The 26,237-nt window shown below is 40.1% G+C and overlaps 1 protein-coding gene across 7 annotated transcripts in view; it reads right to left on the reverse strand.

The window, feature by feature from the left end:
• l3mbtl3 (L3MBTL histone methyl-lysine binding protein 3) overlaps nt 1-26,237 on the reverse strand; it is a 155,556-nt gene that overhangs the window by 96,106 nt on the left and 33,213 nt on the right. For all 7 annotated transcript variants that reach the window (XM_073057304.1, XM_073057303.1, XM_073057302.1 and 4 more), the window contains 7 exons: nt 20,155-20,302; nt 12,735-12,834; nt 12,531-12,625; nt 10,744-10,848; nt 5,730-5,865; nt 3,290-3,381; nt 591-742 (listed from right to left, as the gene is read on the reverse strand). In XM_073057304.1, the coding sequence (XP_072913405.1) occupies nt 591-742; nt 3,290-3,381; nt 5,730-5,865; nt 10,744-10,848; nt 12,531-12,625; nt 12,735-12,834; nt 20,155-20,302 (828 nt within the window). The remainder of the gene's footprint in view (nt 1-590; nt 743-3,289; nt 3,382-5,729; nt 5,866-10,743; nt 10,849-12,530; nt 12,626-12,734; nt 12,835-20,154; nt 20,303-26,237) is intronic.

The raw sequence follows: 26,237 nt of genomic DNA on the forward strand, positions 1-26,237 counted from the left end.
ATTATCTAAGAATGTATTTTATCAAAAATCGTGCTAATTGTAGCAGAGATTTGCCCTCGAGGTATGAAAGGAACACTGTATTTCTAGAAAGGTGTACATTAGTAGCAAGGAGCATTTATTTATTCTAAGCAGGATGGCACCATAACTTCTACTAATCTTATAATATTTACATGCAAAATAAAAATATTTGCTAGCACAGAAAAATATTGGTACTTGTTTGTGAGGGAGGTCAAATCAAAATTAACTATAGGCCGTTGAAACTGGATTCTTGCCACCAGTATTGCTTTTGATCACTATTTTAATTGCAGCAGCTACTTGTAGGCTTTCACCTAGAATTTGTGCAGAAGTATTTCCAGTGGGCTCATGAGCTACCTGAATCTAATGTCACCAGTTAAAGAATCAATATATTTAAAAGTTTAGAATAGATCAACTGTGAACTTTTCTGCGATCCTTGGAGTCAAATCACACAATGGAATAAAACTGGAGTTCTATTGCCCTCTTGTGGTTAGAATAAATTTGATTTGTCCCCCCCCCCTCCCCCAAACAACATTCACAAAGGATATATAGATACAAAAGTACAATTTCCTCACCAGTAGTCATAACTTTCATCCCAGTTGTCAAAATGCACCAGAAAACGATTATCAACCATATCGGAAACCGTCGCCACACAAATAAACTCTGGATTCTTTTTATCGACAGCTTCCAGTTTCATACCCAATCGAAAGCCCAATGGTGTAATTGTCTAAAGCAAATATATTTAAAAATACACTTATTTTAACAACAAAGGCGCATCATATGCTTCCTCCATAAATGTAGCAAAACTGCAAATGTTATTACCCGTAGTTACTGAAAATTTTCCATTGAGCTGCAGTTTACTGAGATCACAGCTCACAAAACCAGACTGGATTTTCTGATTGATAATTTATCCATCCTAGAATTACATTTGCAACTGCTGAACAATTTTAGTGTGTTAATCAAAACTAAGACTTCTGTATTCTTTAAAACAGAATATTTGATTTTTACTTAAATAAAATGCTGAGCCGTAAAGGAAATAAATAAATGCATTTTACATTAAAATGTCAGGGATACAGTTCATTATTTGCTGTAAACAGACCAGATAGTTTTCTACCAGTCATTCCGTTCAAACAGCAGTTTCGCTGTATCGAGGAATTCCTTTTGTAAAACTGTAATTTTCCAAGAGTAAATCACTGCTTTTACTAGGATGCTGTCTGGATTAGAGAGCAGGTTTTATGAGGAAAGACTGAGTAAGCTAGAGTTTTTCTTTTTGGAAGGAGGATGAGCAGAGACTTGAAAGAGGTGTGTAAGGTGGTAAGAGGTAAGGTGATAGAAACATAGACATAGAAACATAGAAAATAGGTGCAGGAGTAGGCCATTCGGCCCTTTGAGCCTGCACCACCATTCAGTATGATCATGGCTGATCATCCAACTCGGAACCCTGTACCTGCTTTCTCTCCATACCCCCTGATCCCTTTAGCCACAAGGGCCATATCTAACTTCCTCTTAAATATAGCCAATGAACCGGCCTCAACTGTTTCCTGTGGCAGAGAATTCCACAGATTCACCACTCTCTGTGTGAAGAAGTTTTTCCTCATCTCGGTCCTAAAAGGCTTCCCCTTTATCCTTAAACTGTGACCCCTTGTTCTGGACTTCCCCAACATTGGAAACAATCTTCCTGTATCTAGCCTGTCCAATCCCTTTAGAATTTTATACATTTCAATAAGATCCCCCCCTCAATCTTCTAATAGCCAACAGTAAGAACTGCCATTAATAGAATGTCAGAGGAGAACAAAATCAAGCTAAGTGAAAACAAATCCATTCCAAAATACAATTACGAACTGAAAGATCGAGAGCTGATGTTGCTCGTCCTCCGCGGAGGTCATCTCCATGGCATGAGGCTATGAAGACTGTTCTGGGTGTTGTACTCTGTGCCTACTAACATGATAAACTGATAAGTGAGGCTTTGGGCCTACTCCAGGCAGCTCCAGGGTTTGGAACTGAGGACTCAAATTTTGGTTCGGAATGCTGTTGCTCACTTCAATTGTTTGCAAGATTTTTTTCCCCCTCTTGCTCATTAAGTGTTGGTCTTTTATTTTTATTTTCTTTAATTGTGTTCTTTTGGGTTTCTTGCTGTGTGTTTACCTGTGAACAAGCAAATCTCAAGGTTGTATAATTGTTACTTTCTTTGATAATAAATGAATCTTGAAAATAGCTCACTACTTCCGGAATACTTCTGCTGTAACTTCACTGGGATGATAAAGGGACAGATTTTAGGCTTGGATTAGCTACTAGTCTTGAAAGAAAACTTGTCTTCACTACAGTAAAGAGTGGAATCACATCCTGTCCTACATTAGTAGTAGAGTCTCCTAGCAACTTAATTTTTCATAGAACACAACTTCGCACCCAATGACCAAACAGTATAATGCTGTTTAAATTCACAATCACCTCCCCAGAAAGCTGCTTAAAAATACAGTGTACACACTGTGAAAACATTAAAAAGGTTCAATGGAACAATGATGAACTTGCACAAAAAAAATTAAGCAGCAAAAATTACTGGGTGATTCAGGTGGCCATTAGTGTGCATCAAATATTGGCTCTGAAACTGATCTAACTTTTCTCTATACTTGACTGTCTAAATAATTTGACTTTGCAAGTATTTCATTACATTCTTGAATTAGATACAAAATCTGAATTCATTTACTGCTGAACTACTCTCTAAAAGTCAATATTGACATCTTTCCTACTTAAAAATATTGTGTTTATATCGGAGGGTAGAAGGTGTTTCTAAAGAGGGAAAAGTTAGGAGACTTCTGACTTCTCTGGGTACAGAAACTGTTAGTACTTTAGCTTGATGGTTCAGGTTCTGGAAACTGGGAGACCCAATCAACCCCATGGAGATGGTGCCCATCCCCTCTGTGGTTGTCTACCTATATTCTACCAGGTGATGCATGGGGTCTTGTTCAGTAAAATTTACTGAGGAAAGATATAGAGCTCCGTCTATTAAGGCCACCAAGGCCTGCAAACGCCAGTAGTCTCCGAGAATCACCCACACCCGATTCAGATATTACAAGCATTGTAAATCTTCTCCCACAGACCCCTGTCCCCACCAGGCTGTTAAAATGGGGCTAGGAGAGGTAAAATTTGATTTTAGATTCACAAATAGTATAATTCCTCCTAGTGGTAGCTGGACATTCCACAACTGATACTACAGCAGCTGAGGACATCCCGTCAGTTTTCAAACCACTGTGCTGAAAAACCCGTTGCTTTTTACCGTGTTTTGGTTTTCAAACAGAGACTTGGGAACAGCTTGAGCCTTGCACATCTTCAGGTATGACGGCCAGTTAAACTCATCTTCTCTGTACCCTGAGCAGATAAAGTTAACACTCAATTTGACATAAACTCATATGCACCAACCTATCAAAAGGTCCCAAGAGAGACATGTTCCATAAAGGAAAACAACTTCAGTGCTCGTCTTGATGCCAATTTGCTGCCAAATCCCAATTTCAAATCGGGATGTCAAACAGACATTTCAAAAAGCTACCTTGCAATATGCCGACAACGTTAGTAAAGATCCATGGTACCAGGGCGTAATTCAGTGGCATAGGAACAAGATTAAAAAATCCTCTGCTATGCAAAAGATATCTGGCAAAAAAAGTCTGTTTATTTCTATTTAATACAGTGCATAATTTTAATTTAAAGCGTTAAGTAGGCTGGGATGTTTCAAATTTTTTAAAGATTTTTTTAAAAACAGAAAAATTACAATTCGATTACATCATGAACATATGTACCTTCAGCCATCAATGCTGTTTGCTAAGCTCCACTGATAATTTGACAAGGACAATGAGGGGCAAGAGAATCATTCACATTATAGCTATCAGTTCACAGAAAATAACCAGCAACTGACATTTAAGGTGGTCTGTTCATTTTGTGCATAGATCTCATCAAATGAAAGCTGATTAAAAAAAAGCACCCATCAATATTTTCACATGGTGGAATGGTGGACAATATCACTTCATAAGCATTGAATGCAGATGGTTACCCAATGATGTAATTATTTATTATTGGGCATGCAAATACTCATTTAAAAATATATATCTATATAGTTTAGTCAGCAATATTTAATCTGCACTAGCTAAGGCAATGAATCTGAAGTTATTGCTTCTTCACTGCTGATACTAATTAGAATATTATATCAGTTTGTTGTAGAGATTTGAGGAAAATATTTTGTTGCTTTAATCTGACAAGGAGATACAAGTATCTCAATAAAATAGTCTAATTCCTATGTCTCTTCTTTGTTTCATCTCAATTGTACTGAAGGGTTTCATTCTGTTGTTCAGATTGGTTTATTAAAAATATTGATTCAAAGACCTTAAATTCTCCGTCAGTCCTCGAATGGAAACTTGCCAATTCAGCATCTTTTTTCAGCTGGCCTGGACATCTTCCAAAACAAACATCTAATGAACTGATTCTGTTCACAACAAAAACATCGACATGTTCAAGAAATGAAAATTCACCTAAGATTGGGACTTCTTCTGTTTCTCAATAAACATACCAAACCAGGTGCAGCAAAAATACTTGGCCATTTTATGACACCAGAAAAAAAGAAAAAAGTTCAATTTTAATCACAAAAATCCATCAGTGTGCTGCTCTAATTTCTCTGCTAAAATTGAACAACAATGTTCAGAATACCTTTTTAATTGCCTTGGTAATTTTAACCTTCTAGTACAGCCGGAGGAGGGCAAACTGTTTAGAATAAAACATGAAGATTCAATTGCACTAGCTCTTCAAAATATAAGCAACATAAACCCAAGGGTCTTTAGCCCAAAACATTAATTTTGTTTCTCTTCCCACAGATGCTGTCTGATCTGATGGGTGCTTATAACATTACTATTGGAATGAGATGCACCAATCATTTAAAAAAATAATCCTTGCAGTTTAACTCAACTATTAATTTTAATGAAGGCAAGCTGAATTTCCCACATCTGCTGAATCTGACAGCTAAGTAAAGGCACAAATTGCTAGGAATATTGGGCAAGTGCCTTTCCAACACTGCAAGTACAGAAAGTACAGGAGTATCTGCTCTTAACTGACCATCCGAATTACGCATTTGAATCAATCCCATACTAAATTAATCCCTCACTAAATTAATCCCTCCTTTTCTTCAAAGGGCACTTGATGATCACTCCCCTTCCACTCTCATACAACTTGTTAGAGTTTGGTCCGATCCCTAGCTAGTTACTTCTCCAAAATTCAGGCAATCAGTCCAGCTAGCTGCACTCATGAAAAAAAAGGCCATAAACGATAAGCACGAAACATTCCCATAGATACACTCAAATGAAAAATGGAGTATAAATTTACAATTATGACAATGCTTCCATATGTGAGATAGGACAGTGTTGATGAGCTAGGTGCTCTTTTCCTGTCCCGTTACGTTCAGAACATTCACAGGGTTCAAGTCCAAAGCAAAGCAGCAAGGAAAATCATAAATTTGTGGTTCATTTAGATGTTACTTTTGGCAGTAAATACCGTCAATTTTCATGGCACATTCAAGCTTGAGGTATCCAATCAATCTTCAAAAGAAAACATGAGGTAATTTTTTATCATTTTAAGTGATTAAAGACAGCAATTTACCCTCATTGATAGTAGTACCTGATAAACATTTAATAAGATGATTTGGAAAAAGATCCAAACAAATTATGTCTGAAACTTACCTCTGGGAGGATTAAGCTTATGTCCAGTTTTCTCACACCATCCAACAGGATGAATGTCTGGCGAGTCTGCGTTTACCCAGAAGTCATAGCAATCAGCATATTTGTCAAAGTGGAGCCTTATTCTGTATCCAGACACCTGAGAAGTCAGATTATTTGTAGATCACCCATTAATCTTTTGAAAACATTCATCATTTAAGTTATTTTAACTCTTAAAATGTAAAGACGAGGAGTGAAAATGAATATTACATAATCAAGGGAGTGGTTAAAAAAAAGGCAAAAGGAATGTGAAATGGAGCTTCTAATTCCATGAAGACCCATTGTTTTGCCCTTGGTAAAGTTTGATCAGCATAGTCACGTATTCTCGAAAATGCAACATCCATATTGATATCATAAGAAAGCAGTTGGTTACATCGCCACAAATCCTAAGCTACAAAACCAAAGCATGGCTACGTGATAGGCCACTTGGCACCAATGACTAATGGGGATCAGAGAGTAGTTGGACTCCTCTTTGCTGATTCAAAAATCTGAATGGGTTGGGGATACTCCGTAAGTTACTCATGGAGTGAAGCAAATGGCTCCAATCCCAGGTTTTGCAAAAGTGCCTGGAAAAGTCATAGTCAATCAGATTCATGTGCCTCCATAATTTTGGTAAGGCAGATATTTCAGTTTGAAAATGAAACAAGAAGCAACAGTAGATTTTCTTTTTAAAATCTCTGTGTTTCAGTCTTGCAGAAGATGATGAGGGAGAGATGGAGGCAAGAGGTACAAATCTAGCCTCTGAAATGTCTTCCTTCTTCTAGAAATATGGCTACCTATTTACCATAGTGAACAGAACCCACGAGGGGAGACATACTTGTACACACTGTCTCACTTGACAAATTCTGGTTAATTTCACATACTTCACAAAAATCACCACGCTCTGTCCGCCAAAGAAAGCAGGATCTCCCAATGGCCACACATTTTAATTCCACGTCCCATTCCCATTCTGATATGTCCATCCATGGCCTCCTCTACTGTCAAGATGAAGCCACACTCAGGTTGGAGGAACAACACCTTATATTCCGTCTGGGTAGCCTTCAACCTGATGGCATGAACATTAATTTCTCTAACTTCCATTGATGTCCCTCCTCCCCTTCTTACCCCCATCCCTTATTTTATTTATTTATTTATTATTCTCACCCCTTTTTTCCCTCTTTTTTTTCTTTTTTTCCTCTCTCTGCCCCTCTCACAATCACTCCCCTCTCCCTTTCTTTCTCCCTAGGCCTCCCGGACCATGATCCTTTCCCTTCTCCAGCTGTGTATCCCTTTTGCCAATCTACTTTCCAGCTCCTCCTCCTCCTGTCTTCTCCTATCATTTTGCATTTCCCTGTTCCCCGCCTACTTTCAAATCTCTATCTTTTCTTTCAGTTAGTCCTGACAAAGAGTCTCGGCCCAAAATGTCGACTGTACTTCTTCCTATAGATGCTGCCTAGCCTGCTGCGTTCCACCAGCATTTTGTGTATTACCTATAAAACAAGATTTGTCTGATACATTTCCTATAAACATTTCCCCTCATACACCCTTTAGTATTTGACATTTCCACCCTGGGTAAAAGGGCCGTCTACTCTACCTGTGCCTCCCAGAATTTTAAACTTTGCTTTCAGGTTTCCTCTCAGCCTCTGACAGTGCAGTGAGAAAAAAAAAGACCAGTTCAAGTTTGTCAAAACTCTCATTGCAGCAAATAAACAGCAATGTGGCAAACAAAACTGCATGCAATAATCTCCATGTGCCCTCACGGGAGTTTTACACAGCTGTAACATGACTTCCTGACTTTATACTCAATGCCCTGACTGATGTAGGCAAGCATGCAATACAGAGCCATCAATTGTGTTACCACTATCACAGAGCCATAAGATTTACACCCCAAGATCCTTCTGTACATCAGTACTCCTAAGGGTCATGCCATTTGCCATAAACTTTCCTCTTACAAAGTGCAACCTCTCATTCTCATTCAGATTAAACCATCTGCCATTTCTAAGTGATCTATATCTTGTTGCAATCCCTTGTAATTATATTACAATCTCATCTTAGTAAAAATTCTGTGCAACAGAACTCCAGAAACTCTGAAAGCTTTCTTTTCTAACCCAAGTTGTTGTATGGCGCTTTCTTTAAAAAAAAAGGGTGCCCATGCCCATGCTAACTTGCAACAGTGTTGTCATCAAACTAGTAAAACAGCCAATGGAATTGAAATATGAGAGATGAGAAATCAAAAAGCTCTAACTTTTATAATCTTTCAATTTACCGAGAGTGAAATAAGGATTTAGATTTATTATGGATTAAAATAGTTGGGGGAAAAAAAAGCTATTATCAAAGTTTGGAATTACGCTGAGGAATTAAAACTTACATAAAAACACTTTTCAGAAGAGGAGTTGTTCAGCTATAAATGACTTATTACACTGCTAAAAGTTCAACTAAACTTCAGTTAAAATGCACAATAACTTCATTTCCTTTCTTTGAAAGTTTAGTACATAATAAATTTCAACCTATTATGTACTTAAAAAGGAATCAAAAAACAAAGAGCTGGTCCAAGCAGTAACTAATAATTTGACATCCATTAACAACAAACTTTCCATCACCACACACCCAAACCACAACAGTTCACCCTTAGCTAGGAGCAGTCCCTGAGAGTTTCTAGATTTTTGCATTAAATGCACAGGTGCATACCTCAGAAGTCGTCATCAGATTTCCTTCATTGTAATGGGAAGTGCTGATGATACAGCACAACTTTCATCCCAAATTTGGGGCCAATATGTTTTAATAAATCTTCTCAGAGTTACGTGTATCAATTATAATAAAAAGTTATTTAAATAACTCTTAACTTCCTGTCAAAATTAATTGCTTACATGAGGCAGGCTGATGACCTCCAAGGTCTGAGCCCTGGAATCACACCCTTGCAACAGCTGACAGTCCTAAGGGAGAGTATCAGTCACTATTTGCCTTCCCACCCATAATCAGGAGTGATCGGCAAAGGTCTGATTCCAAAGAATGAAAAATTAAAAATATGAATAGCAGACTTCAAGCCAATTAACAGAATTGTATCTGCTTTCAGAGAGCAAAGATTATTCAACATCTCCAATTGAACTTAGACCTGAAAATGACAACCCTCAATATAGGAGATACATTAAGTTAGATTGCAAATATCATGATGAAATTCTCAAACCAAAAATAAACCCTTGTTTCCTGCCAAAAACCATTTTGAGTTGCATAGTGTTTCCTTAAATACTTTTCTTTTAAAATACAAATGCTTAGATATCTAACTGAAAGCAGAACGTAATCTTACGTAGAAATCCACGTAGATTTCCCACTGCATTAAAAGTATATAAAAAAGGTCTAAAATTTGATCAAATTACATTGCAGACAGAATTTATTTCAGCTGGATCCCGTAACCAAAATTTCACAAGTATGCAATGTTTTCCTTTTCAAAACATAAGCTTAGAAATTTCTGATTAAATCACCCATTTCTAATTAAATGAACCCGAAAACCAAATAAGGCATTGGCAAAAAAAAAAGAACCTTCACAAAATTGATGTAGTGATATATTCTTGCTTTGGCCACATGCTAAAACATGCTTTACAAATACCACCGCTTGCAAGGAAAGCATTTGTGCACAGGCCTATGGAAAGCAGGCAAACCCTGAGAAGGAGAATTATGAAGAAGAAATCTGGAAACAGTGGCTTAACATCCTGGATTTCCTGAACACCTGCCCCCATAGGGTAGGAGCCCCCAACATCATTACAAACACTGGATTACAGATCAATGAATCTGATCTGCTGTAAGCAGTTCCCAGACACCTTGATTTATACCAAGGACTGCCACAACAAAATTATATAGAAATAAAAACTACAACCAATGAGTTTTCTTGAAAATCTACCATGAGAAGTGGTATTAGTAACTGAAATCACAGAGGTTTCATTACTTCCACTGGGATGTAATGTTTGTTGACCCTTGTGTAAATTGTGACCTTTTGATCCAATGTCTAAGCATACAATACAAGCTGTGCTCACTCATGTATGTCACAACAAATTAAAAGCCTGATGGGAAGATAATATCAGAGCTAGGGTGAATCACAGAAGAGCCGAGTCTAATTTTCCAATGTTGTAGCCTCACCAGGGAGCATGCAAACATTGCAAAATCTGGACAACACTAAATTTTATTTGTTATTTACACAGAAGAAATAAGGGTCATATGTATAAATCGATTCACAACAGATACAAATGAACCCAAGTCAAAAAAAATGCAAACACTGGTGAATATCTGCCACTCTTTTCCACAAATTTGTGACAGGTTACAGTTTGACAACTACTGAGGTGAAGCATAATCTCAGAAATGAAAAACAGGCCAAGAAGATCACCGCAAAATATTGTTATCAGCTAGATGGATTTATTTGCATTTTATTTGGATGGAAAATAAAAATTGGTAAGAAATTGTTGTATTTTGAGTACACAAAATAGTACAACAGGCTGAAAAAAAAGTATTGAAATTTCACTTACTAACTGTTATATGCCACAAGTTTTCAATAATCATGGTTTAAAGAATATAATATATAGCCAATAGAATGTGAAGACCTAAATGAAGCCAAAATGGAAGAGGAAGATTTTTAAATTATGGTTTGCTATTGTTCCTATCTCTTTCACTGTTGTTGCCAATGTATTTTTTCCTCTACTTTCAATGATGTCTCTAACATATAATAGGGTGGTATGGTAGCATACATTACGGATGACCAGGGTTCAATTCCTGCAGCTGCCTATAAGGAGTTTGTGCACTCTCCCTGTGAGCGCAGGTTTCCCTCAGGGCTGCTCCAGCTTCGTCCCACAGTCCAAAGACGTAACAGTTGTACAGAATGGTCATTGCAAATCATCCTGTGATCAGGCTAGAGTTAAATCAGGGGGTTACTGGGTGCTGCAGCTCAAAGGGCCAGAAGGACCTTTTACATGCCGTAACTCAATAGTACAAAAGATTATATGAAGAAACATACCTCAGCCACAGTAAGAACACAGTACATGGATGGATGCTCTGGGTCAACCCCCTCAAGTTTCATTCCAACTTTAAATCCATTTTTACTCTGCGGAAATGATTGATACTGAAATAAAATGAAAGAAGATGTTAGAAAAATGTACTTTGACCCTGGAAGGTAATAAAAATAATGCTGGACTACAGAAGCAAAACAAGTATACCCTTAACAAGGAATAGATTGTTATAGAATGTTAGCAAAAAACAACATTACATGTGCAAGTGCATTACAGAATCAGTCAAAAAGTGATCTCAAACCAAAGAAGAAATCGAAGATAGAAGAATAAAAATGTGGTTGAGAGCAATAAATTTTAAAGGAATATCCTAAATGAGGAATGGAATGGAGGAAGGAAAGAGGGAAAGAAGGAAAGAAGGAACGGGGGGGGGGGGGGGAGAAGAGAGAGAGCGAGAGAGATAGTTAGTTAGTTAGTTAGTTTTGGGAAAGTTCAGTTTTTCTACATCACCTCCTGGGTGCGAGCATCTCTTAGTACTTCAACAGGCACAATGCTCCAGGAAAAATCTGACCAAACTCTGCATACTCTCAAGCTAGAAAAAACTGTTGGAGAAATTCAGCACATTGTTTTTGATCCAGATGCTAGTGTCTGCTGTCTCTTGTGCCTCAAGTCCTTCAACTATTTCTATAACCTTTTTCTTTGTATAGTTTTGGCAACCATGTTGTTTGATTGTTGATCCCAGTAACTGGGCTCATAATAAGAACATAAGAAACAGGAGCAGGAGTAGGGCCTGGTCAGCCTGCTCCGCCATTCAATAAGATCATGACTGATCTGACCATGGACTCATTTCCATCTATCTGCCTTTTCTCCACAAACCTTAATTCCCCTACTATGCAAAAATATATCCAACCTGGTCTTAAATATATTTACTGAGGTAGCCTCCACTGCTTCATTGGGCAGAGCATCTCACCTCTCTGGGAAAAGCAGTTCCTCCTCATCTCTGTCCTAAATCTACTCCACTGAATCCTGAGGCTATGTTCCCTAGTTCTAGTCTCACCTACCAGTGGAAACAACTTACCTGCTTCTATCTTATCTATCCCTTTCATAATTTTAAATATTTCTATTAGATCTCCTCTCAGCCTTCTCAGTGAGCACAGTCCCAGGTGACTCAATCTCTCCTGAGTCTAACCCCCTCATCTCTGGAATCAACCTGGTGAACCTCCTCTACACTGCCACCAAAGCCAGTATATCCTTCCTCAAACAAGGAGACCAGAACTGCATACGGTACTCCAGATATGGCTTCACCAGTACCCTGTACAGTTGCAGCATAACCTCCCTGCTCTTAAGTTCAATCCCTCTAACAACATTTGCCTTCCTGATAGCCTGCTGCACCTGCCAACCAGCCTTTTGTGATTCGTACACAAGCAATCCCAGAATTCTTTTTACCATTTAAATAATAATCTCATCTTCCAATTTTCCTTCCAAAGTGGATGACCTCAGTTACCAACATTGTACTCCATCTGCCGGACCCTTGCCCACTCACTTAACCGATCTATATCTCTCTGCAGACTCTCCGTATCTTCTGCACAATTTACTTTTTCACTCAATTTAGTGTCAAACCCGATGAAGAGCCTGATGGTCGAAGGGTTGTAACTGTTTCTGAACCTGGTAGTGTAAGTCCTGAGGCAGCTGTGCCTTCTACCCGACGGCAGCAGTGAGAGAAGAGCATTGGCTGTGTGGTGAGGATCTTTGAGGATTGATACTATACAAATTAACAGTTGTATAATTAGAACTTTACCTCTCTAAAAAGCTTAGTAGGTGCTGCCACAGCTTTCTCTTCGTCCAAATAAGAAGCCCAACACCAGGTTTTTCTCTTCCCTCCGAAAGTTAAAGCTGCAAAGTAAAAAAAAAAGTATAGAACACATTAGGCAAGTTTGTTTTTAAATCCATCAGGCAGGATTTTATAACTAGGATTAAATTACACAATTATTCAGTAACTTACTTTGTTTTAATAATCCAGAGTCACATTTTCTTTTTCTCCGAGCTCGAGTTTGGTTGTTCTGCGTTACCTTCAGCATCTTCAGCTCTCCTGCTTTCTCTTCCTAAATTACATAAATGACAATAATTTTCAACCAGTCACCGAATTAACCATTACTGCCTTCTCATGGTTTCAAAGATCTCATTACCATGGAGGTTACCAAACTTTATAACCCCCATTAAATAGAATCATACCCTCCTCATCCACGGCCAAATAAGGAGGATTCCAGTGCTCCCAACCAAATTCAGTCCATAAGACACAGGAGCAGAATTAGGCCATTTGGCCCATTGGGTTTGATGTCAAGAAAACAGAGAAAGTACAGAGGAGATTTACTAGAATGTTACCTGGGTTTCAGCACCTAAGTTACAGGGAAAGGTTGAACAAGTTAGGTCTTTATTCTTTGGAGCGTAGAAGGTTGAGGGGGGACTTGATAGAGGTATTTAAAATTATGAGGGGGATAGATCAAGTTGACGTGGATAGGCTTTTTCCATTGAGAGTAGGGATGATTCAAACAAGAGGACTTGAGTTGAGAGTTAGGGGGCAAAAGTTTAAGGGTAACACGAGGGGGAATTTGTTTACTCAGAGGGTGGTAGCTGTGTGGAAAGAGCTTCCAGTAGAAGTGGTAGAGGCAGGTTTGGTATTGTCATTTAAAGTAAAATTGGATAGGTATAGGGACAGGAAAGGAATGGAGGTTTATGGGCTGAGTACGGGCCAGTGCGATTAGGTGAGAGTAAGCGTTCTGCATGGACTAGAAGGGCCGAGATGGCCTGTTTTCATGCTGTAATTGTTATATGGTTACAATTTAATTATGTCTGATCCATTTTTCCTCTCAACCCCAATCTCCTGCCTTCTCATCGTGTCCCTTCATGCCCTGACCAAACAAGAATTTATCTTAAATATACATTTGCCTTAAATATACTGTTACGCCTGTGCCCCCTCCTTTTTGAGAATCGCAAGATCGCTATTAATTCAGGTCAGGAGACCCAGGAATTGAGAGAGAGACGTTTGGAATGTCTTGGCCCCTCGGCGATACAAAGCTACGGGAAACAGCCATTGCCTCTTGGAGACGGAATTATGTATTGAGTATGGTGCTATTTATTTGAAGCCCTCAGGGAATGACCAAAAGTGGGCTGACTGAGGGGAGGCATCCCTCCACCCTGATTGACATCTGAGACCCTGTGAGTCAGGATAAAAGAGGGTCTGGGGGAACAGCCCCTTCAGACGCACCAGAAGAAACGCTAGAAATTCCGTGACAGCGTTTAATAGCGACAGCCAGTGGAGGGCCCACGTGTGTCCTTTCCCGTTGCCCGGGATTGAGGCCCTACCACGGAAGGTGGCTTAGCTAAGGAAGAGATCACCATTGACGCCATTTCGAAGGATCGACATCATAAAACGGAAAAAACGGGCAAGTTCTAAAAATCCGTCTCTCTCTCCAACCAAAAGCTGTCGCCTGAATGAACTTGAGTGACTTTTATATTTCCATCAGACAATACATTATCCCCTAGACAACGATAGTTATTTCTCATTGATTATTATTATTATACCCGCGCTTTTAGATTTAGTATTGACGACATATATTATCTGTATGGTTGCATTGATATTATTTTTGTGTATTTTTATCGATAAATACTGTTAAAAATAGTACCATCAGACTTCAACGGACCTCTCTATCTTTGCTGGTAAGTGACCCAGTTACGGGGTACGTAACAATGCATAACGACTTTGCCTCCACAGCTGGCTGAGGCAAAGAGTTCCACGGATTCACCACTCATGCAAAATATACTGGAGACTCCACAAATGGGCAATGACAGACCCCAACTCCTGAAAGGTATTGAGGTTCAGGAACAACTACAATTTAAAAAAAAAATCATGTGGCGGTATCACACTGCAATGGATCAACATGTGGTGACAGATGTGGATGAATTTCTAGCTCAATTGTTTAGGAATAAATATTCATAAACTTTAATGCCTATAAAGGACAAATAATTTTGTGCTCCCAATGTCACTTTTCTTTGTATCATTATAGATGCTACTCAGATTTCTTTACTTCCCCATATTGGAAAAATTCTGCTGACCCATCCTTAAAAAAGGTCCTGAGCTAACAACTTTTCCATTCAGTCGTCGTAGTGAAGAATTGGTAATAAACTTAGAAACTGTTACCGCCATTTCCTACTTCTTTTCTCCCCCTTTCATTTGGGATCTACTTTTTTGCTACAATTAACACAAAAGAATACATGTCCTGTGCTATATTTTGGGAGAAATCAAGTAAATGTACACATGGTAAAACAGCTCAAGTGTAGTTTAACATGAGGCGTTTCAGCTTTCAAATCATGTCGCCAGTTGTGCTAAAGACTACGCTACCGTTCCTCGGCAAAAGTAGAGCAACTTCAGATTACCTAGCTAGTTTGTAAGTAATTGGAAATAATTGCACTTTGTTTGCCTTTGGGGCATTCTAAGTGCTCTTTTGCAACAAAAAGATTGGATAAGATTGTAAAAAAAATTAAAAGGCAAATTCAGTTAACATGGCAGGTTGATGGGGTTTCGGCAGAGCTGAGAAATCTCAGAAAACAAGGACGTTTGAGTTGTAGTGTAAGGGAATGAACCACATAAACTGTTTCAGCCCGATACAGCTAAAAAGCACAACTGCTTCCAAGGTCAGTACAGTCAACAAAGATGTCTAGTTCGTTTAAACGAACTATCGCTGCTTAAAACTGATGGAAACAAAGCTGATTTGGGACGGATTTTTCCTCATAGGATTCCACACAAGAAACATGGCTGCAGGTCGGGGTTACAAGTGCACTTAAGAAAGCGAGGTTTTAAACTCCCAATACCGACCATCTTGCTGGCAAACGTGCAGTCCCTGGTGAATAAAATCGATTACCTCAGAGCTAGAGTGCTGAATCAGAGGGACATTAGGACCACATGTGTCCTTTGTTTCACAGAACCCTGGTTAACCCCTTCCGTACCAGATGCAGTGATCCAGATTGACAGATTTACTATACACCGTCAGGATAGATCTATAGAGTCTCTCAAATGCAGAGGAGGAGGAGTAAGCCTCATGATCAACTGTTCTTGGTGCACAGATATATCAGTGCTGTCCCAATTCTGCTAACCAGACCTGGAATATCTAGTAGTTAAGAGATTTCTGGGATCGTTTTGGTAGTGGTACACATTCCACCTCAGTCCAATGTCAATCAGGCTTTAGATGATCTGAGCAATGGGATCAACATGCACGAAACAGCACACCCTAACGCTTTCACCATTGTTTTGGGAGATTTTAACCAGGCCAGTCTGAAAAAAATCACGAAGCAACTACCATCAACAGATCACTTGCAACACCAGAGGAAACAACACACTGGACCATTGTTACACCACCATCAAGAATGTCTACCGTGCTATTCCACACCCTCACTTCGGGAAGTCTGATCACCTGGCTGTACTTCTACTCCGAATACAGGCAGAGACTGAAAACTGCAGCACCAGTAGTGAGGACCAAGAAGGTACGGACAAGGGAAGCACAGGAGCACCTACAGCACTGACTTTGAATCAGTGGACTGGACTATATTCAGGGATTCATCTTTGAATTTGGATGAGTATGCTGCAGTTGTTACCAATTTCATTAAAACCTGTATGGATGAGTATGTACCTATAAAGAATTATTGTACATTCCCAAACCTAAAGCCCTGGATGAACCAGGAGGTACGTCATCTGCTGAAGGCTAGATCTGTGGCATTCAAGTCTGGTGACCCAGGCCTGAACCAAAAACCAGGCATGTTTTGTGGAGGGCTATTTCAAGGGCAAAAAGACAATTTCAAATGAGGTTGGAGGCAACATCGGATGTATGACAACTCTGGCAGGGTTCGCAAGACATTACTTCCTACAAAGCAAAACCAAATAACATGAACGGCAGCAATGCTTCACTACTAGATGAACTAAACGCCTTCTGTTGTAATGTGAGCATTATTAAAATAAGTTAATACTAATTAGGATAATGGTAATATAGTAATACTCCCGCTGTGGTAAGAGAGGCTGGCTCCGGGGTTGGCAGGGCTTTGCTTCCGTTCTTTTTACTTTCAGTGTGCTTTGTATATAGTTTCTCTGCCATGTCGTACGGGTTAGTGAAAGCCTCTGTATGTAAATATCAGTTTTGCCATCCCAGATAAAATTGTTCCTTTGGGCATGAAGCTGTTGAGTAGTCCTTGTTCAAAGTAGAAGTTCCCACACCTTCTATGCCCACTTTGAAAGGGAGAACACAACTACAGCTGCGAAGGTACTGCTGCACCTGATGACCCTGTGATCTCTGTCTCAGAGACCAATGTTAGGCTGTCTTTAAAGAGGGTGAACCCTCACAAGGCAGAAGGTCCCAATGGTTTACCTGGTAAGGCTCTGAAAACCTGTGCCATCCAACTGGTGGGAGTATTCAAGGACATTTTCAACCTCTCACTGCTATGGGTGGAAGTTCCCACTTGCTTCAAAAAGGCAACAATTATACCAATGCCTAAGAAAAATAATGACTATCTCCCAGTAGCATTCACATCAACAGTGATGAAATGTTTTGAGAGGTTGGTCATGGCTAGACTGAACCCCTGCCTCAGCAAGGACCTGGACCCATTGCAATTTGCCTATTGCCACAATAGATCAATGGCAGACGCAATCTCAATGGCTCTCCATTTTTTCTTTCTTCTATATTATGTATTGCATTGAACTGCTTTAGACCACCTGGACAACACAAACACCTATGTCAGGATGCTGTTCATCGACTATAGCTCAGCATTTAATACCATCATTCCCACAATCCTGATTGAGAAGTTGCAGAACCTGGGCCTCTGTACCTCCCTCTGCCATTGTATCCTTGACTTCCTAACCGGAAGACCACAATCCGTGCAGATTGGTGACAACATATCCTCCTCGCTGATGATCAACACTGGCGCACCTCAGGGGTGTGTGCTTAGCCCACTGCTCTAATCTCTCTAAACCCATGACTGTGTAGCTAGGCACAGCTAAAATACCATCTATAAATCTGCTGGTGAAACAACCATTGTTGGTAGAATCTCAGGTGGTGACAAGAGGGAGTACAGGAGTGAGATATGCCAACTGGTGGAATGGTGCCGCAGCAACAACCTGGCACTCAGCATCAGTCTCAACTTCAGTAAGACGAAAGAGCTGATTGTGGACTTCAGTAAGGGTAAGACGAAGGAACACATACCAATCCTTAGAGGGATCAGAAGTGGAGAGAGTGAGCAGTTTCAAGTTCCTGGGTGTCAAGATCTCAGAGGACCTAACCGGGTCCCAACATTTTGATGCAGTTATAAAGGCAGCAAGACAGTGACTATACTTCATTAGGAGTTTGAAGAGATTTGATATGTCAACAAATACACTCCAAAACTTGTATAGATGTACCATGGAGAGCATTCTGACAGTTTGCATCACTGTCTGGTATGGCATGGGCACAGGACTGGAAGAAGCTGCAGAGGGTTGTAAATTTAGTTAGGTACGAGCCTACAAAGTACCCAAGACATCCTCAAGGAGCGGTGCCTCAGAAAGGCAGCGTCCATCACTAAGGACCTCCAGCACTCAGGGCATCCTTTTACTCAGTTACCATCGGGTAGGAGGTACAGAAGCCTGAAAGCACACACTCAGCGATTCAGGAAAAGCTTCTTCTCTGCTGTCATACGATTCCTAAATGGACATTGAATCCTTGAACACTACCTCACTTTTTTTAATATATATTATTTCTGTATTTTTGCATGATTTTTAATATATTCAATATATGTAGACTGCAATTGATTGATTTATTAATTTTTTTCTTTCTTCTATATTATGTATTGCATTGAACTGCTGCTGCTAAGTTAACAAATTTCACGATACATGCCGGTGATAATAACCATATAACAATTACAGCACGGAAACAGGCTATCTCGGCCTTTCTAGTCCGTGCCGACGCTTACACTCACCTAGTCCCACTGGCCCGCACTCAGCCCATAATCCTCCATTCCTTTCCTATCCATATACCTATCCAATTTTACTTTAAATGACAATACCGAACCTGCCTCTGCCACTTCTACTGGAAGCTCATTCCACAAATCTGATTCTGATTCTCGACTGTTTTTCCCTTTCAGGGCTCTAAAGAGATCATCAACCCACTAATGTGAAAAACTGCCCAGAGGCAAAAGATTGCTGCCAAGAAATGCCAACAATCTGCAGAGTTAATTGGAGATCACCTGGGATCACTTGGCTCCAAACAGCCCTAACTTTACGGTAACAGCTCTGAATATCTGAGTTGGGGTCGAGCACGGATGTTGTATTCCAGCTCTCTACGTGATACACAAGTAACAGTGTGATATGGAGAGCAAGCTGTTGCCCATGTAGCAGGCTCCCCCTCTCGATGCAGCTGATGAATCCAAAGGAACGGCAGAGAGGGATAAAGTTTGGCACCAGTGGCGTCGCAGGAGTTGCCAGGCAGCATTGAACTCAATGTAGGACTACCTTAGGGACTCCAGCTATGGATTTTTCCCTTGGGCCATCTCCATGAGTGGATAGAGATCAGGGTTTTCCTTCTCCTGGATGAGCTGCTAACTACAACTGACAATCCCCATTTGCCCAAAGCAACTGCTTTTAAGACACTAATAACTCGCCTTTGCACCTTGTTCTGTCAGTAGGAATTGCTTCGCTGGGATTAGTAGCTAAACCACATATGAAGGCCAGGAGCTGGACTTCCTGAAGGAGCCAGCTCAGAATTAGAACTGAGTAAGTTCTAGCAGCAAGGTAACTGCTGAACTAGCAAGGAACTGTTTGGACCCAAAATCACTGTAGTTCAATAGCAACTCAAACTGCAAAATCTTTCTTTAAGCATTAGATTAAATTAGATCCAGTTTATCCAGTTCCTATAATCTATTTACTGGGACAGGGCATATGCTGGAGAAAAATGTCTGAAGTTGTGAAATTTAGTTTTACATCTCACTGAATGCATGTACAGTATATACAAACGTTTGTAATTGTTAAACTTCCCTGCAATATTTCCTACTTTCCAATAGAATCTGTCCATCTCCAATTAACTGTGCAAGTTTTAGAAATACAAGTTATTTTTATTGTGTGTAATTTTGAAGGCTTGATTTAATTCCAGGTAACTGCACATTGTTTAAGAGTTTGAGGAAAATTAATTATCCATTTGCTGGATGGCAGAACTCCCAGACATCTCAACATTTCTCTGGGAATATCTCACGTTGTGTCCCTGGTATCTGATGAGCCACAGTGATATTTCAAAGTATCAACATGCTCAGAAATTATTATTAACCAGCATCTTAGCACATATTCTTTGAGCATTATATTTTGATTGGCTTCTGCAATATGCTTTCTCAATTAGATAAAAGAAACTAATACATACAATGTCTTCCTCCTCTTCCTTCAACATCTCTCCATTTTCTTTAATATCGCCTTTTAAAGACAGAGCTGGCTTTTGTCTTTTTTTCCGATTGTATTTTGAAACTTCTTCACTGTTACATGTTGGTGGTTCCTTTTTCAAGACGGACACCCTGCAGCAAAAGAAGAATAACTAAAATCAACAGAAAATCAAGAGGAGCTAAATAATTCGGTAGCTCAGTAACATGGTGCAGGGATCAGGAAAGTGTCTCGAGGCCTTCGACTGCAATGCAGGCAGCATGCCAAATTGTACCCTGGCTACTTACTGCATACTTCAGCATGGGACCCATGACAGGGAGTGGCTAGCTCCAGTTTTTTAAAAAAAATGCAGTGCTCAAAGGCAGCCAGCACTTCTTAAAAGAGAGGTGCATTGTTGGTGGCCATACAGGAAATGAATTTGGCATGAGAAACACAGCTGACATTTAGCCTGACACTTAAAATCTCCTTTCCTTCAGATCATTCCTGGATTCTGCAACCTCCTGCAGGTCCTCCAACCATGACCTTTTGCGCATTACTTTCTCCCCATTCATCCTTACACTGGTTCTACCATTTGGCTAGCCTTACTAATTACCCACTCAAAAACTCTTCCACCACCTTTTCTGCAAAGCACCTTATTGACGCATGCTCTTTTCTTGACTTGCTATCCATTTCCTTCGTGCCTCTCTGAAGCACCTAACTAAATCTAATATTAACAGATATCCTACTGTCTGTATCACTACCGTTTTGAGCTCAGTGCTCCCTTTGTTTGCATCAATACTTGCCCAATGTGAAACTTAACAGGAGCAATGCTGAGGCAGTGTCAGCCCAGAAATCAGTCTGTATTTATTTGCTGCAAGATAGAAAACAGACTCTTTCTCTCCAGAAATTGACCAACTTGCACTCTTTCCCCTTCGGCTGAGATTTTTGGCTTGAGGTTTGCCACAACCCTCATCTTTTCTACACAAAAAAAAATTTCCTTTTATTCACATAAATTCCAATTTCAAACTCTTAAAAACCAAATGTGTATCAGATGATGAGAGGCATTGATCGTGTGGATAGTCGGAGGCTTTTTCCCAGGGCTGAAATGTTTGCCACAAGAGGACACAGGTTTAAAGTGCTGGGGAGCAGGTACAGAGGAGACATTAGGTGTAAGTTTTTTTAGTCAGAGAGTGGGGAGTGCGTGGAATGGGCTGCCGGCAAAGGTGGTGGAGGCAGATATGATAGGGTCTTTTAAGAGACTTTTAGATAGGTACATGGAACTTAGAAAACTACGGGGCTATGGGCAAGCCTAGTCATCTCTAAGGTAGGGACATGTTCGGCACAACTTTGTGGGCCGTAGGGCCTGTATCGTGCTGTAGGCTTTCTATGTTTAACTCTGTAATGATAAGGACATGTGAAGAACTGAGAAACGATTTACTGATGACATCTTGCTGAAGGGGAACAACTAAGTACCTCATGTTTAGGTATCTGGTAATACTCTTGCCATTTCCTTCCGACATACCTTCTCGCTGGCCATTAATTGTAGAGCAAGGAACACATCAGGACCAGGGGTTACAGCTTATTTTGCTGCTCTCCAATTTGCCATTTTACTGATTGTTTTCACATCTCATTATACCAAGAGATAAACAACATAGAAAAGTACTGATACAGCAGCCAAACAACATCAGACGATGATAATCATTTGAAAAGCTAGTCTTGCCCATGTTTGACATGATGCCAGAGACCTCAAGGGATCCAGCATCAAAGAGGTCTGATGACAACTCCTGATGGGACAATTCCATGTTGCCACCTTTGCTGGGTCAGAATGTACCAGGGACAAAGATTAAGATGTCTGGGACAGTCACTGTCAATTATGATTCTGCGAGTGGGCTTATGCCAAGTTATGTTTGGTTGCCTTCTTTTCTACACAAATCTCCAGATATCTCATAGGAGGACTTCACAGGATTAGATTGACCAGATGCTTCTTCGTTATTTTTAGTGTTTTAGTACGATGGCAGAATTTGCCTGCTTTTATTCATGTTATTAACGTACTTGGTAGCCTTGATGCAACCATTTAAAGAGGCATTAGGCTAGCAATACTGTTAAGGTGCTGAGGTCTAAGATGGATCAGGCTATGTGAAATATCCAAGATTCAAAGCACATTTACTATCAAATAATGCATAAATTTGGATGGTTTGGAGTTTGTAAAATGTGTGCAGGATAGTTTTTTGCCACAATACATAGAGGTACCAACTGGAGAAGGGGCAGTGTTGGATCTCCTGTTAGGGAATGAGATAGGTCAGGTGACGGAGGTATGTGTTGGGGCGCACTTCGGGTCCAGTGATCACAATGCCATTAGTTTCAATATAATTATGGAGAAGGATAGAACTGGAGCCAGGGTTGAGATTTTTAGTTAGAGAAAGGCTAACTTTGAGGAGATGCGAAAGGATTTAGAAGGAGTGGATTGGGACAATTTGTTTTATGGGAAGGATGTAATAGAGGAATGGAGGTCATTTAAAGGTGAAATTTTGAGGGTACAGAATCTTTATGTTCCTGTAGGTTGAAAGGAAAGGTTAAAAGTTTGAGAGAGCCATGGTTTTCAAGGGATATTGGAAACTTGGTTAGGAAAAAGAGAGATATCTACAATAAATATAGGCAGCATGGAGTAAATGAGATGCTCGAGGAATATAAAAAATGTAAGAAGAATCTTAAGAAAGAAATTAGAAAAGCTAAAAGATACGAGGTTGCTTTGGCAAGTAAGGTGAAAATAAATCCAAAGGGTTTCTACAGTTATATTAATAGCAAAAGGATAGTGAGGGATAAAATTGGTCCCTTAGAGAATCAGAGTGGACAGCTATGTGTGGAGCCAAAAGAGATGGGGGAGATTTTGAACAATTTCTTTTCTTCGGTGTTCACTAAGGAGAAGGATATTGAATTGTGTAAGGTAAGGGAAACAAGTAGGGTAGTTATGGAAACTATGACGATTAAAGAGGAGGAAGTACTGGCACTTTTAAGGAATATAAAATTGGAGAAATCTCCGGGTCCTGACAGGATATTCCCTAGGACCTTGAGGGAAGTTAGTGTAGAAATAGCAGGGGCTCTGACAGAAATATTTCAAATGTCATTAGAAACGGGGATAGTGCCAGAGGACTGGCGTACTGCTCATGTGGTTCCATTGTTTAAAAAGAGTAAACCTAGCAATTACAGGCCTGTCAGTTTGACATCAGTGGTGGGTAAATTAATGGAAAGTATTCTTAGAGATGGTATATATAATTACCTGGATAGACAGGGTCTGATTAGGAACAGTCAGCATGGATTTGTGTGTGGAAGGTCATGTTTGACAAATCTTATTGAATTTTTTGAAGAGGTTACGAGGAAAGTTGATGAGGGTAAAGCAGTAGATGTTGTCTATATGGACTTCAGTAAGGCCTTTGACAAGGTTCCGCACGGAAGGTCAGTTAGGAAGGTTCAATCATTAGGTATTAATGTTGAAGTAGTAAAATGGATTCAACAGTGGCTGGATGGGAGATGCCAGAGAGTAGTGGTGGATAACTGTTTGTCAGGTTGGAGGCCAATGACTAGTGGTGTGCCTCAGGGTTCTGTACTGGGTCCAATGTTGTTTGTCATATACATTAATGATCTGGATGATGGGGTGGTAAATTGGATTAGTAAGTATGCAGATGATACTAAGGTAGGTGGCGTTATGGATAATGAAGTAGGTTTTAAAAGTTTGCAGAGAGATTTAGACCAGTTAGAAGAGTGGGCTGAACGATGGCAGATGGAGTTTAATGCTGATAAGTGTGAGGTGCTACATTTTGGTAGGAATAATCCAAATAGGATATACATGGTAAACTGTAGGGCATTGAAGAATGCAGTAGAACAGAGTGATCTAGGAATAATGGTGCATAGTTCCCTGAAGGTGGAATCTCATGTGGATAGGGTGGTGAAGAAAGCTTTTGGTATGTTGGCCTTTATTAATCAGAGCATCAAGTATAGGAGTTGGGATGTAATGTTAAAATTGTACAAGGCATTGATAAGGCCGAATTTGGAGTATTGTGTACAGTTCTGGTCACCAAATTATAGGAAAGATGTCAACAAAATAGAGAGAGTACAGAGAAGATTTACTAGAATGTTACCTGGGTTTCAGCACCTAAGTTACAGGGAAAGGTTGAAAAAGTTAGGTCTTTATTCTTTGGAGCGTAGAAGGTTGAGGGGGGACTTGATAGAGGTATTTAAAATTATGAGGGGGATAGATAGAGTTGACGTGGATAGGCTTTTTCCATTGAGAGTAGGGGAGATTCAAACAAGAGGATATCAGTTGAGAGTTAGGAGGCAAAAGTTTAGGGGTAAGACGAGGGGGAATTTCTTTACTCAGAGAGTGGTAGCTGTGTGGAACGAGCTTCCAGTAGAAGTAGTAGAGGCAGGTTCAGTATTGTCATTTAAAGTAAAATTGGATAGGTATATGGACAGGAAAGGAATGGAGGGTTATGGGCTGAGTGTGGGTCAGTGGGACTAGGTGAGAGTAAACGTTCGGGATGGACTAGAAGGGCCAAGATGGCCTGTTTCCGTGCTGTAATTGTTATATGGTTATAAATTATACACCTTGAAGTTTGTCTGCTTATAGGAAGCCACAAAGCAAGAAACTCGAATAACCCAATTTAAAAAAGACCAAAAGCCACTGCACAGAGAAAGAAAGAAACTAACATATTGTGCGAACAATAGAAGCAAGCCAACAGCATCCTGAACCAGAAGGAGTCCCAGATCCTGCCCTGGAGCAACCGGAGTAGGCCCGAGCCAAGCCTTGGTCCTCAGCTTTCACACCAGCAGGGCAGATTACCTTTCCAAACACAAACTGTGTGGGCGGGGGAGGGGTTTGTGAAACAAAGTAAAAAAATACTTTACAGGACAGGCGAAGTATGTGAGAAAAAAGGGCAGCATCATAGAGTCGTACAGCACAGAAGCTGGCACTTCTTTCCGACTCATCCATGTCAACGAAGATATTTTCCTGAGCTATATTTAGACCATTTTTCTCAAAACCTTTGCTATCTTCACACCATTGCAATGCTAACTGCTTCTACAACTTCCTCTGGCAGCTCATTCCACCTACCAGCCACCCTCTGTATGAAAAACATGCCCCTCATTCCCCTCTCATCTCAAACCTATAGTTTTAGGCTCCACCGCACTAGTTCAAAGAAAGTGACCTTCCACTCGAGTGCAGTGAAGGTCTGCACTCTTCATGATTTGATAAACCTGTATGAAGGCTTCTCCTTTGTTCCATGGAAAACAGTTCCTGTTCATCCAGTCTCTGCGTATACCTTAAGCCCTCCCGTCCTGGCAATGTCCTCATGAGTCTTTCTTCCCCCTGCACTTTAATTAGGTCACATCCTTCCTATAGTACACTGGCCAGATATGCACACAATATTCCAGATGTCATCTCACCAGCCTCTTTTAGAGCTGTAACAGTACATCCCGATGCGCTATCTGATGCCAGATGCCTTCTTCACTAGAACGTCCAGCCGTGTTGCTACCTTCAGGGACTATGTACGTGTAGCCCTTGGTCTCTCCATTCTGCAACTCTCCCAGGGCCCAGTCACTCACAAAGTATGCCTTGCTGTGGCTTACCTTCTCAAAACGTATCATTTATCAGAGTCAAATTCCACCGGCTGCTCCTTAAAAATTAATGGTTCATATGAATGACCTAATAACTGAACTGCAAATGGAGGGTTTACCGGTCAAGTGTTGTAGCTGGACGGGGTGAATATCTTTTCATGAGACAGATACCAGCAGCCTCCAAAGAGAGAATACTCACAGCCTCAGATTTGAAAACAGTGCATTTCTCTAGTAAAAGGATCAGGGTCCTGAGAACTGGGAACTCTATGTGTGAGTTGGTAGCCACATAAATAATATAATATAAATCGTAGCCACAACCCTTCATGCAGCAAACGCTAAAAATTATTGTCAAGCTGAGAGACTTACCAAAGAATTAGCACCTGCTTGCTAATAAATTACTGTTGCATTCTTTCTCATCAAGTTCTCTCCTGCTGCCAGTATACATTTAGAAATCACAGCAGTACACTTGCAAATTCCCAA

This window comes from Hemitrygon akajei, chromosome 9 (genome assembly GCF_048418815.1).
Source record: "Hemitrygon akajei chromosome 9, sHemAka1.3, whole genome shotgun sequence".
NCBI lineage: Eukaryota > Metazoa > Chordata > Chondrichthyes > Myliobatiformes > Dasyatidae > Hemitrygon > Hemitrygon akajei.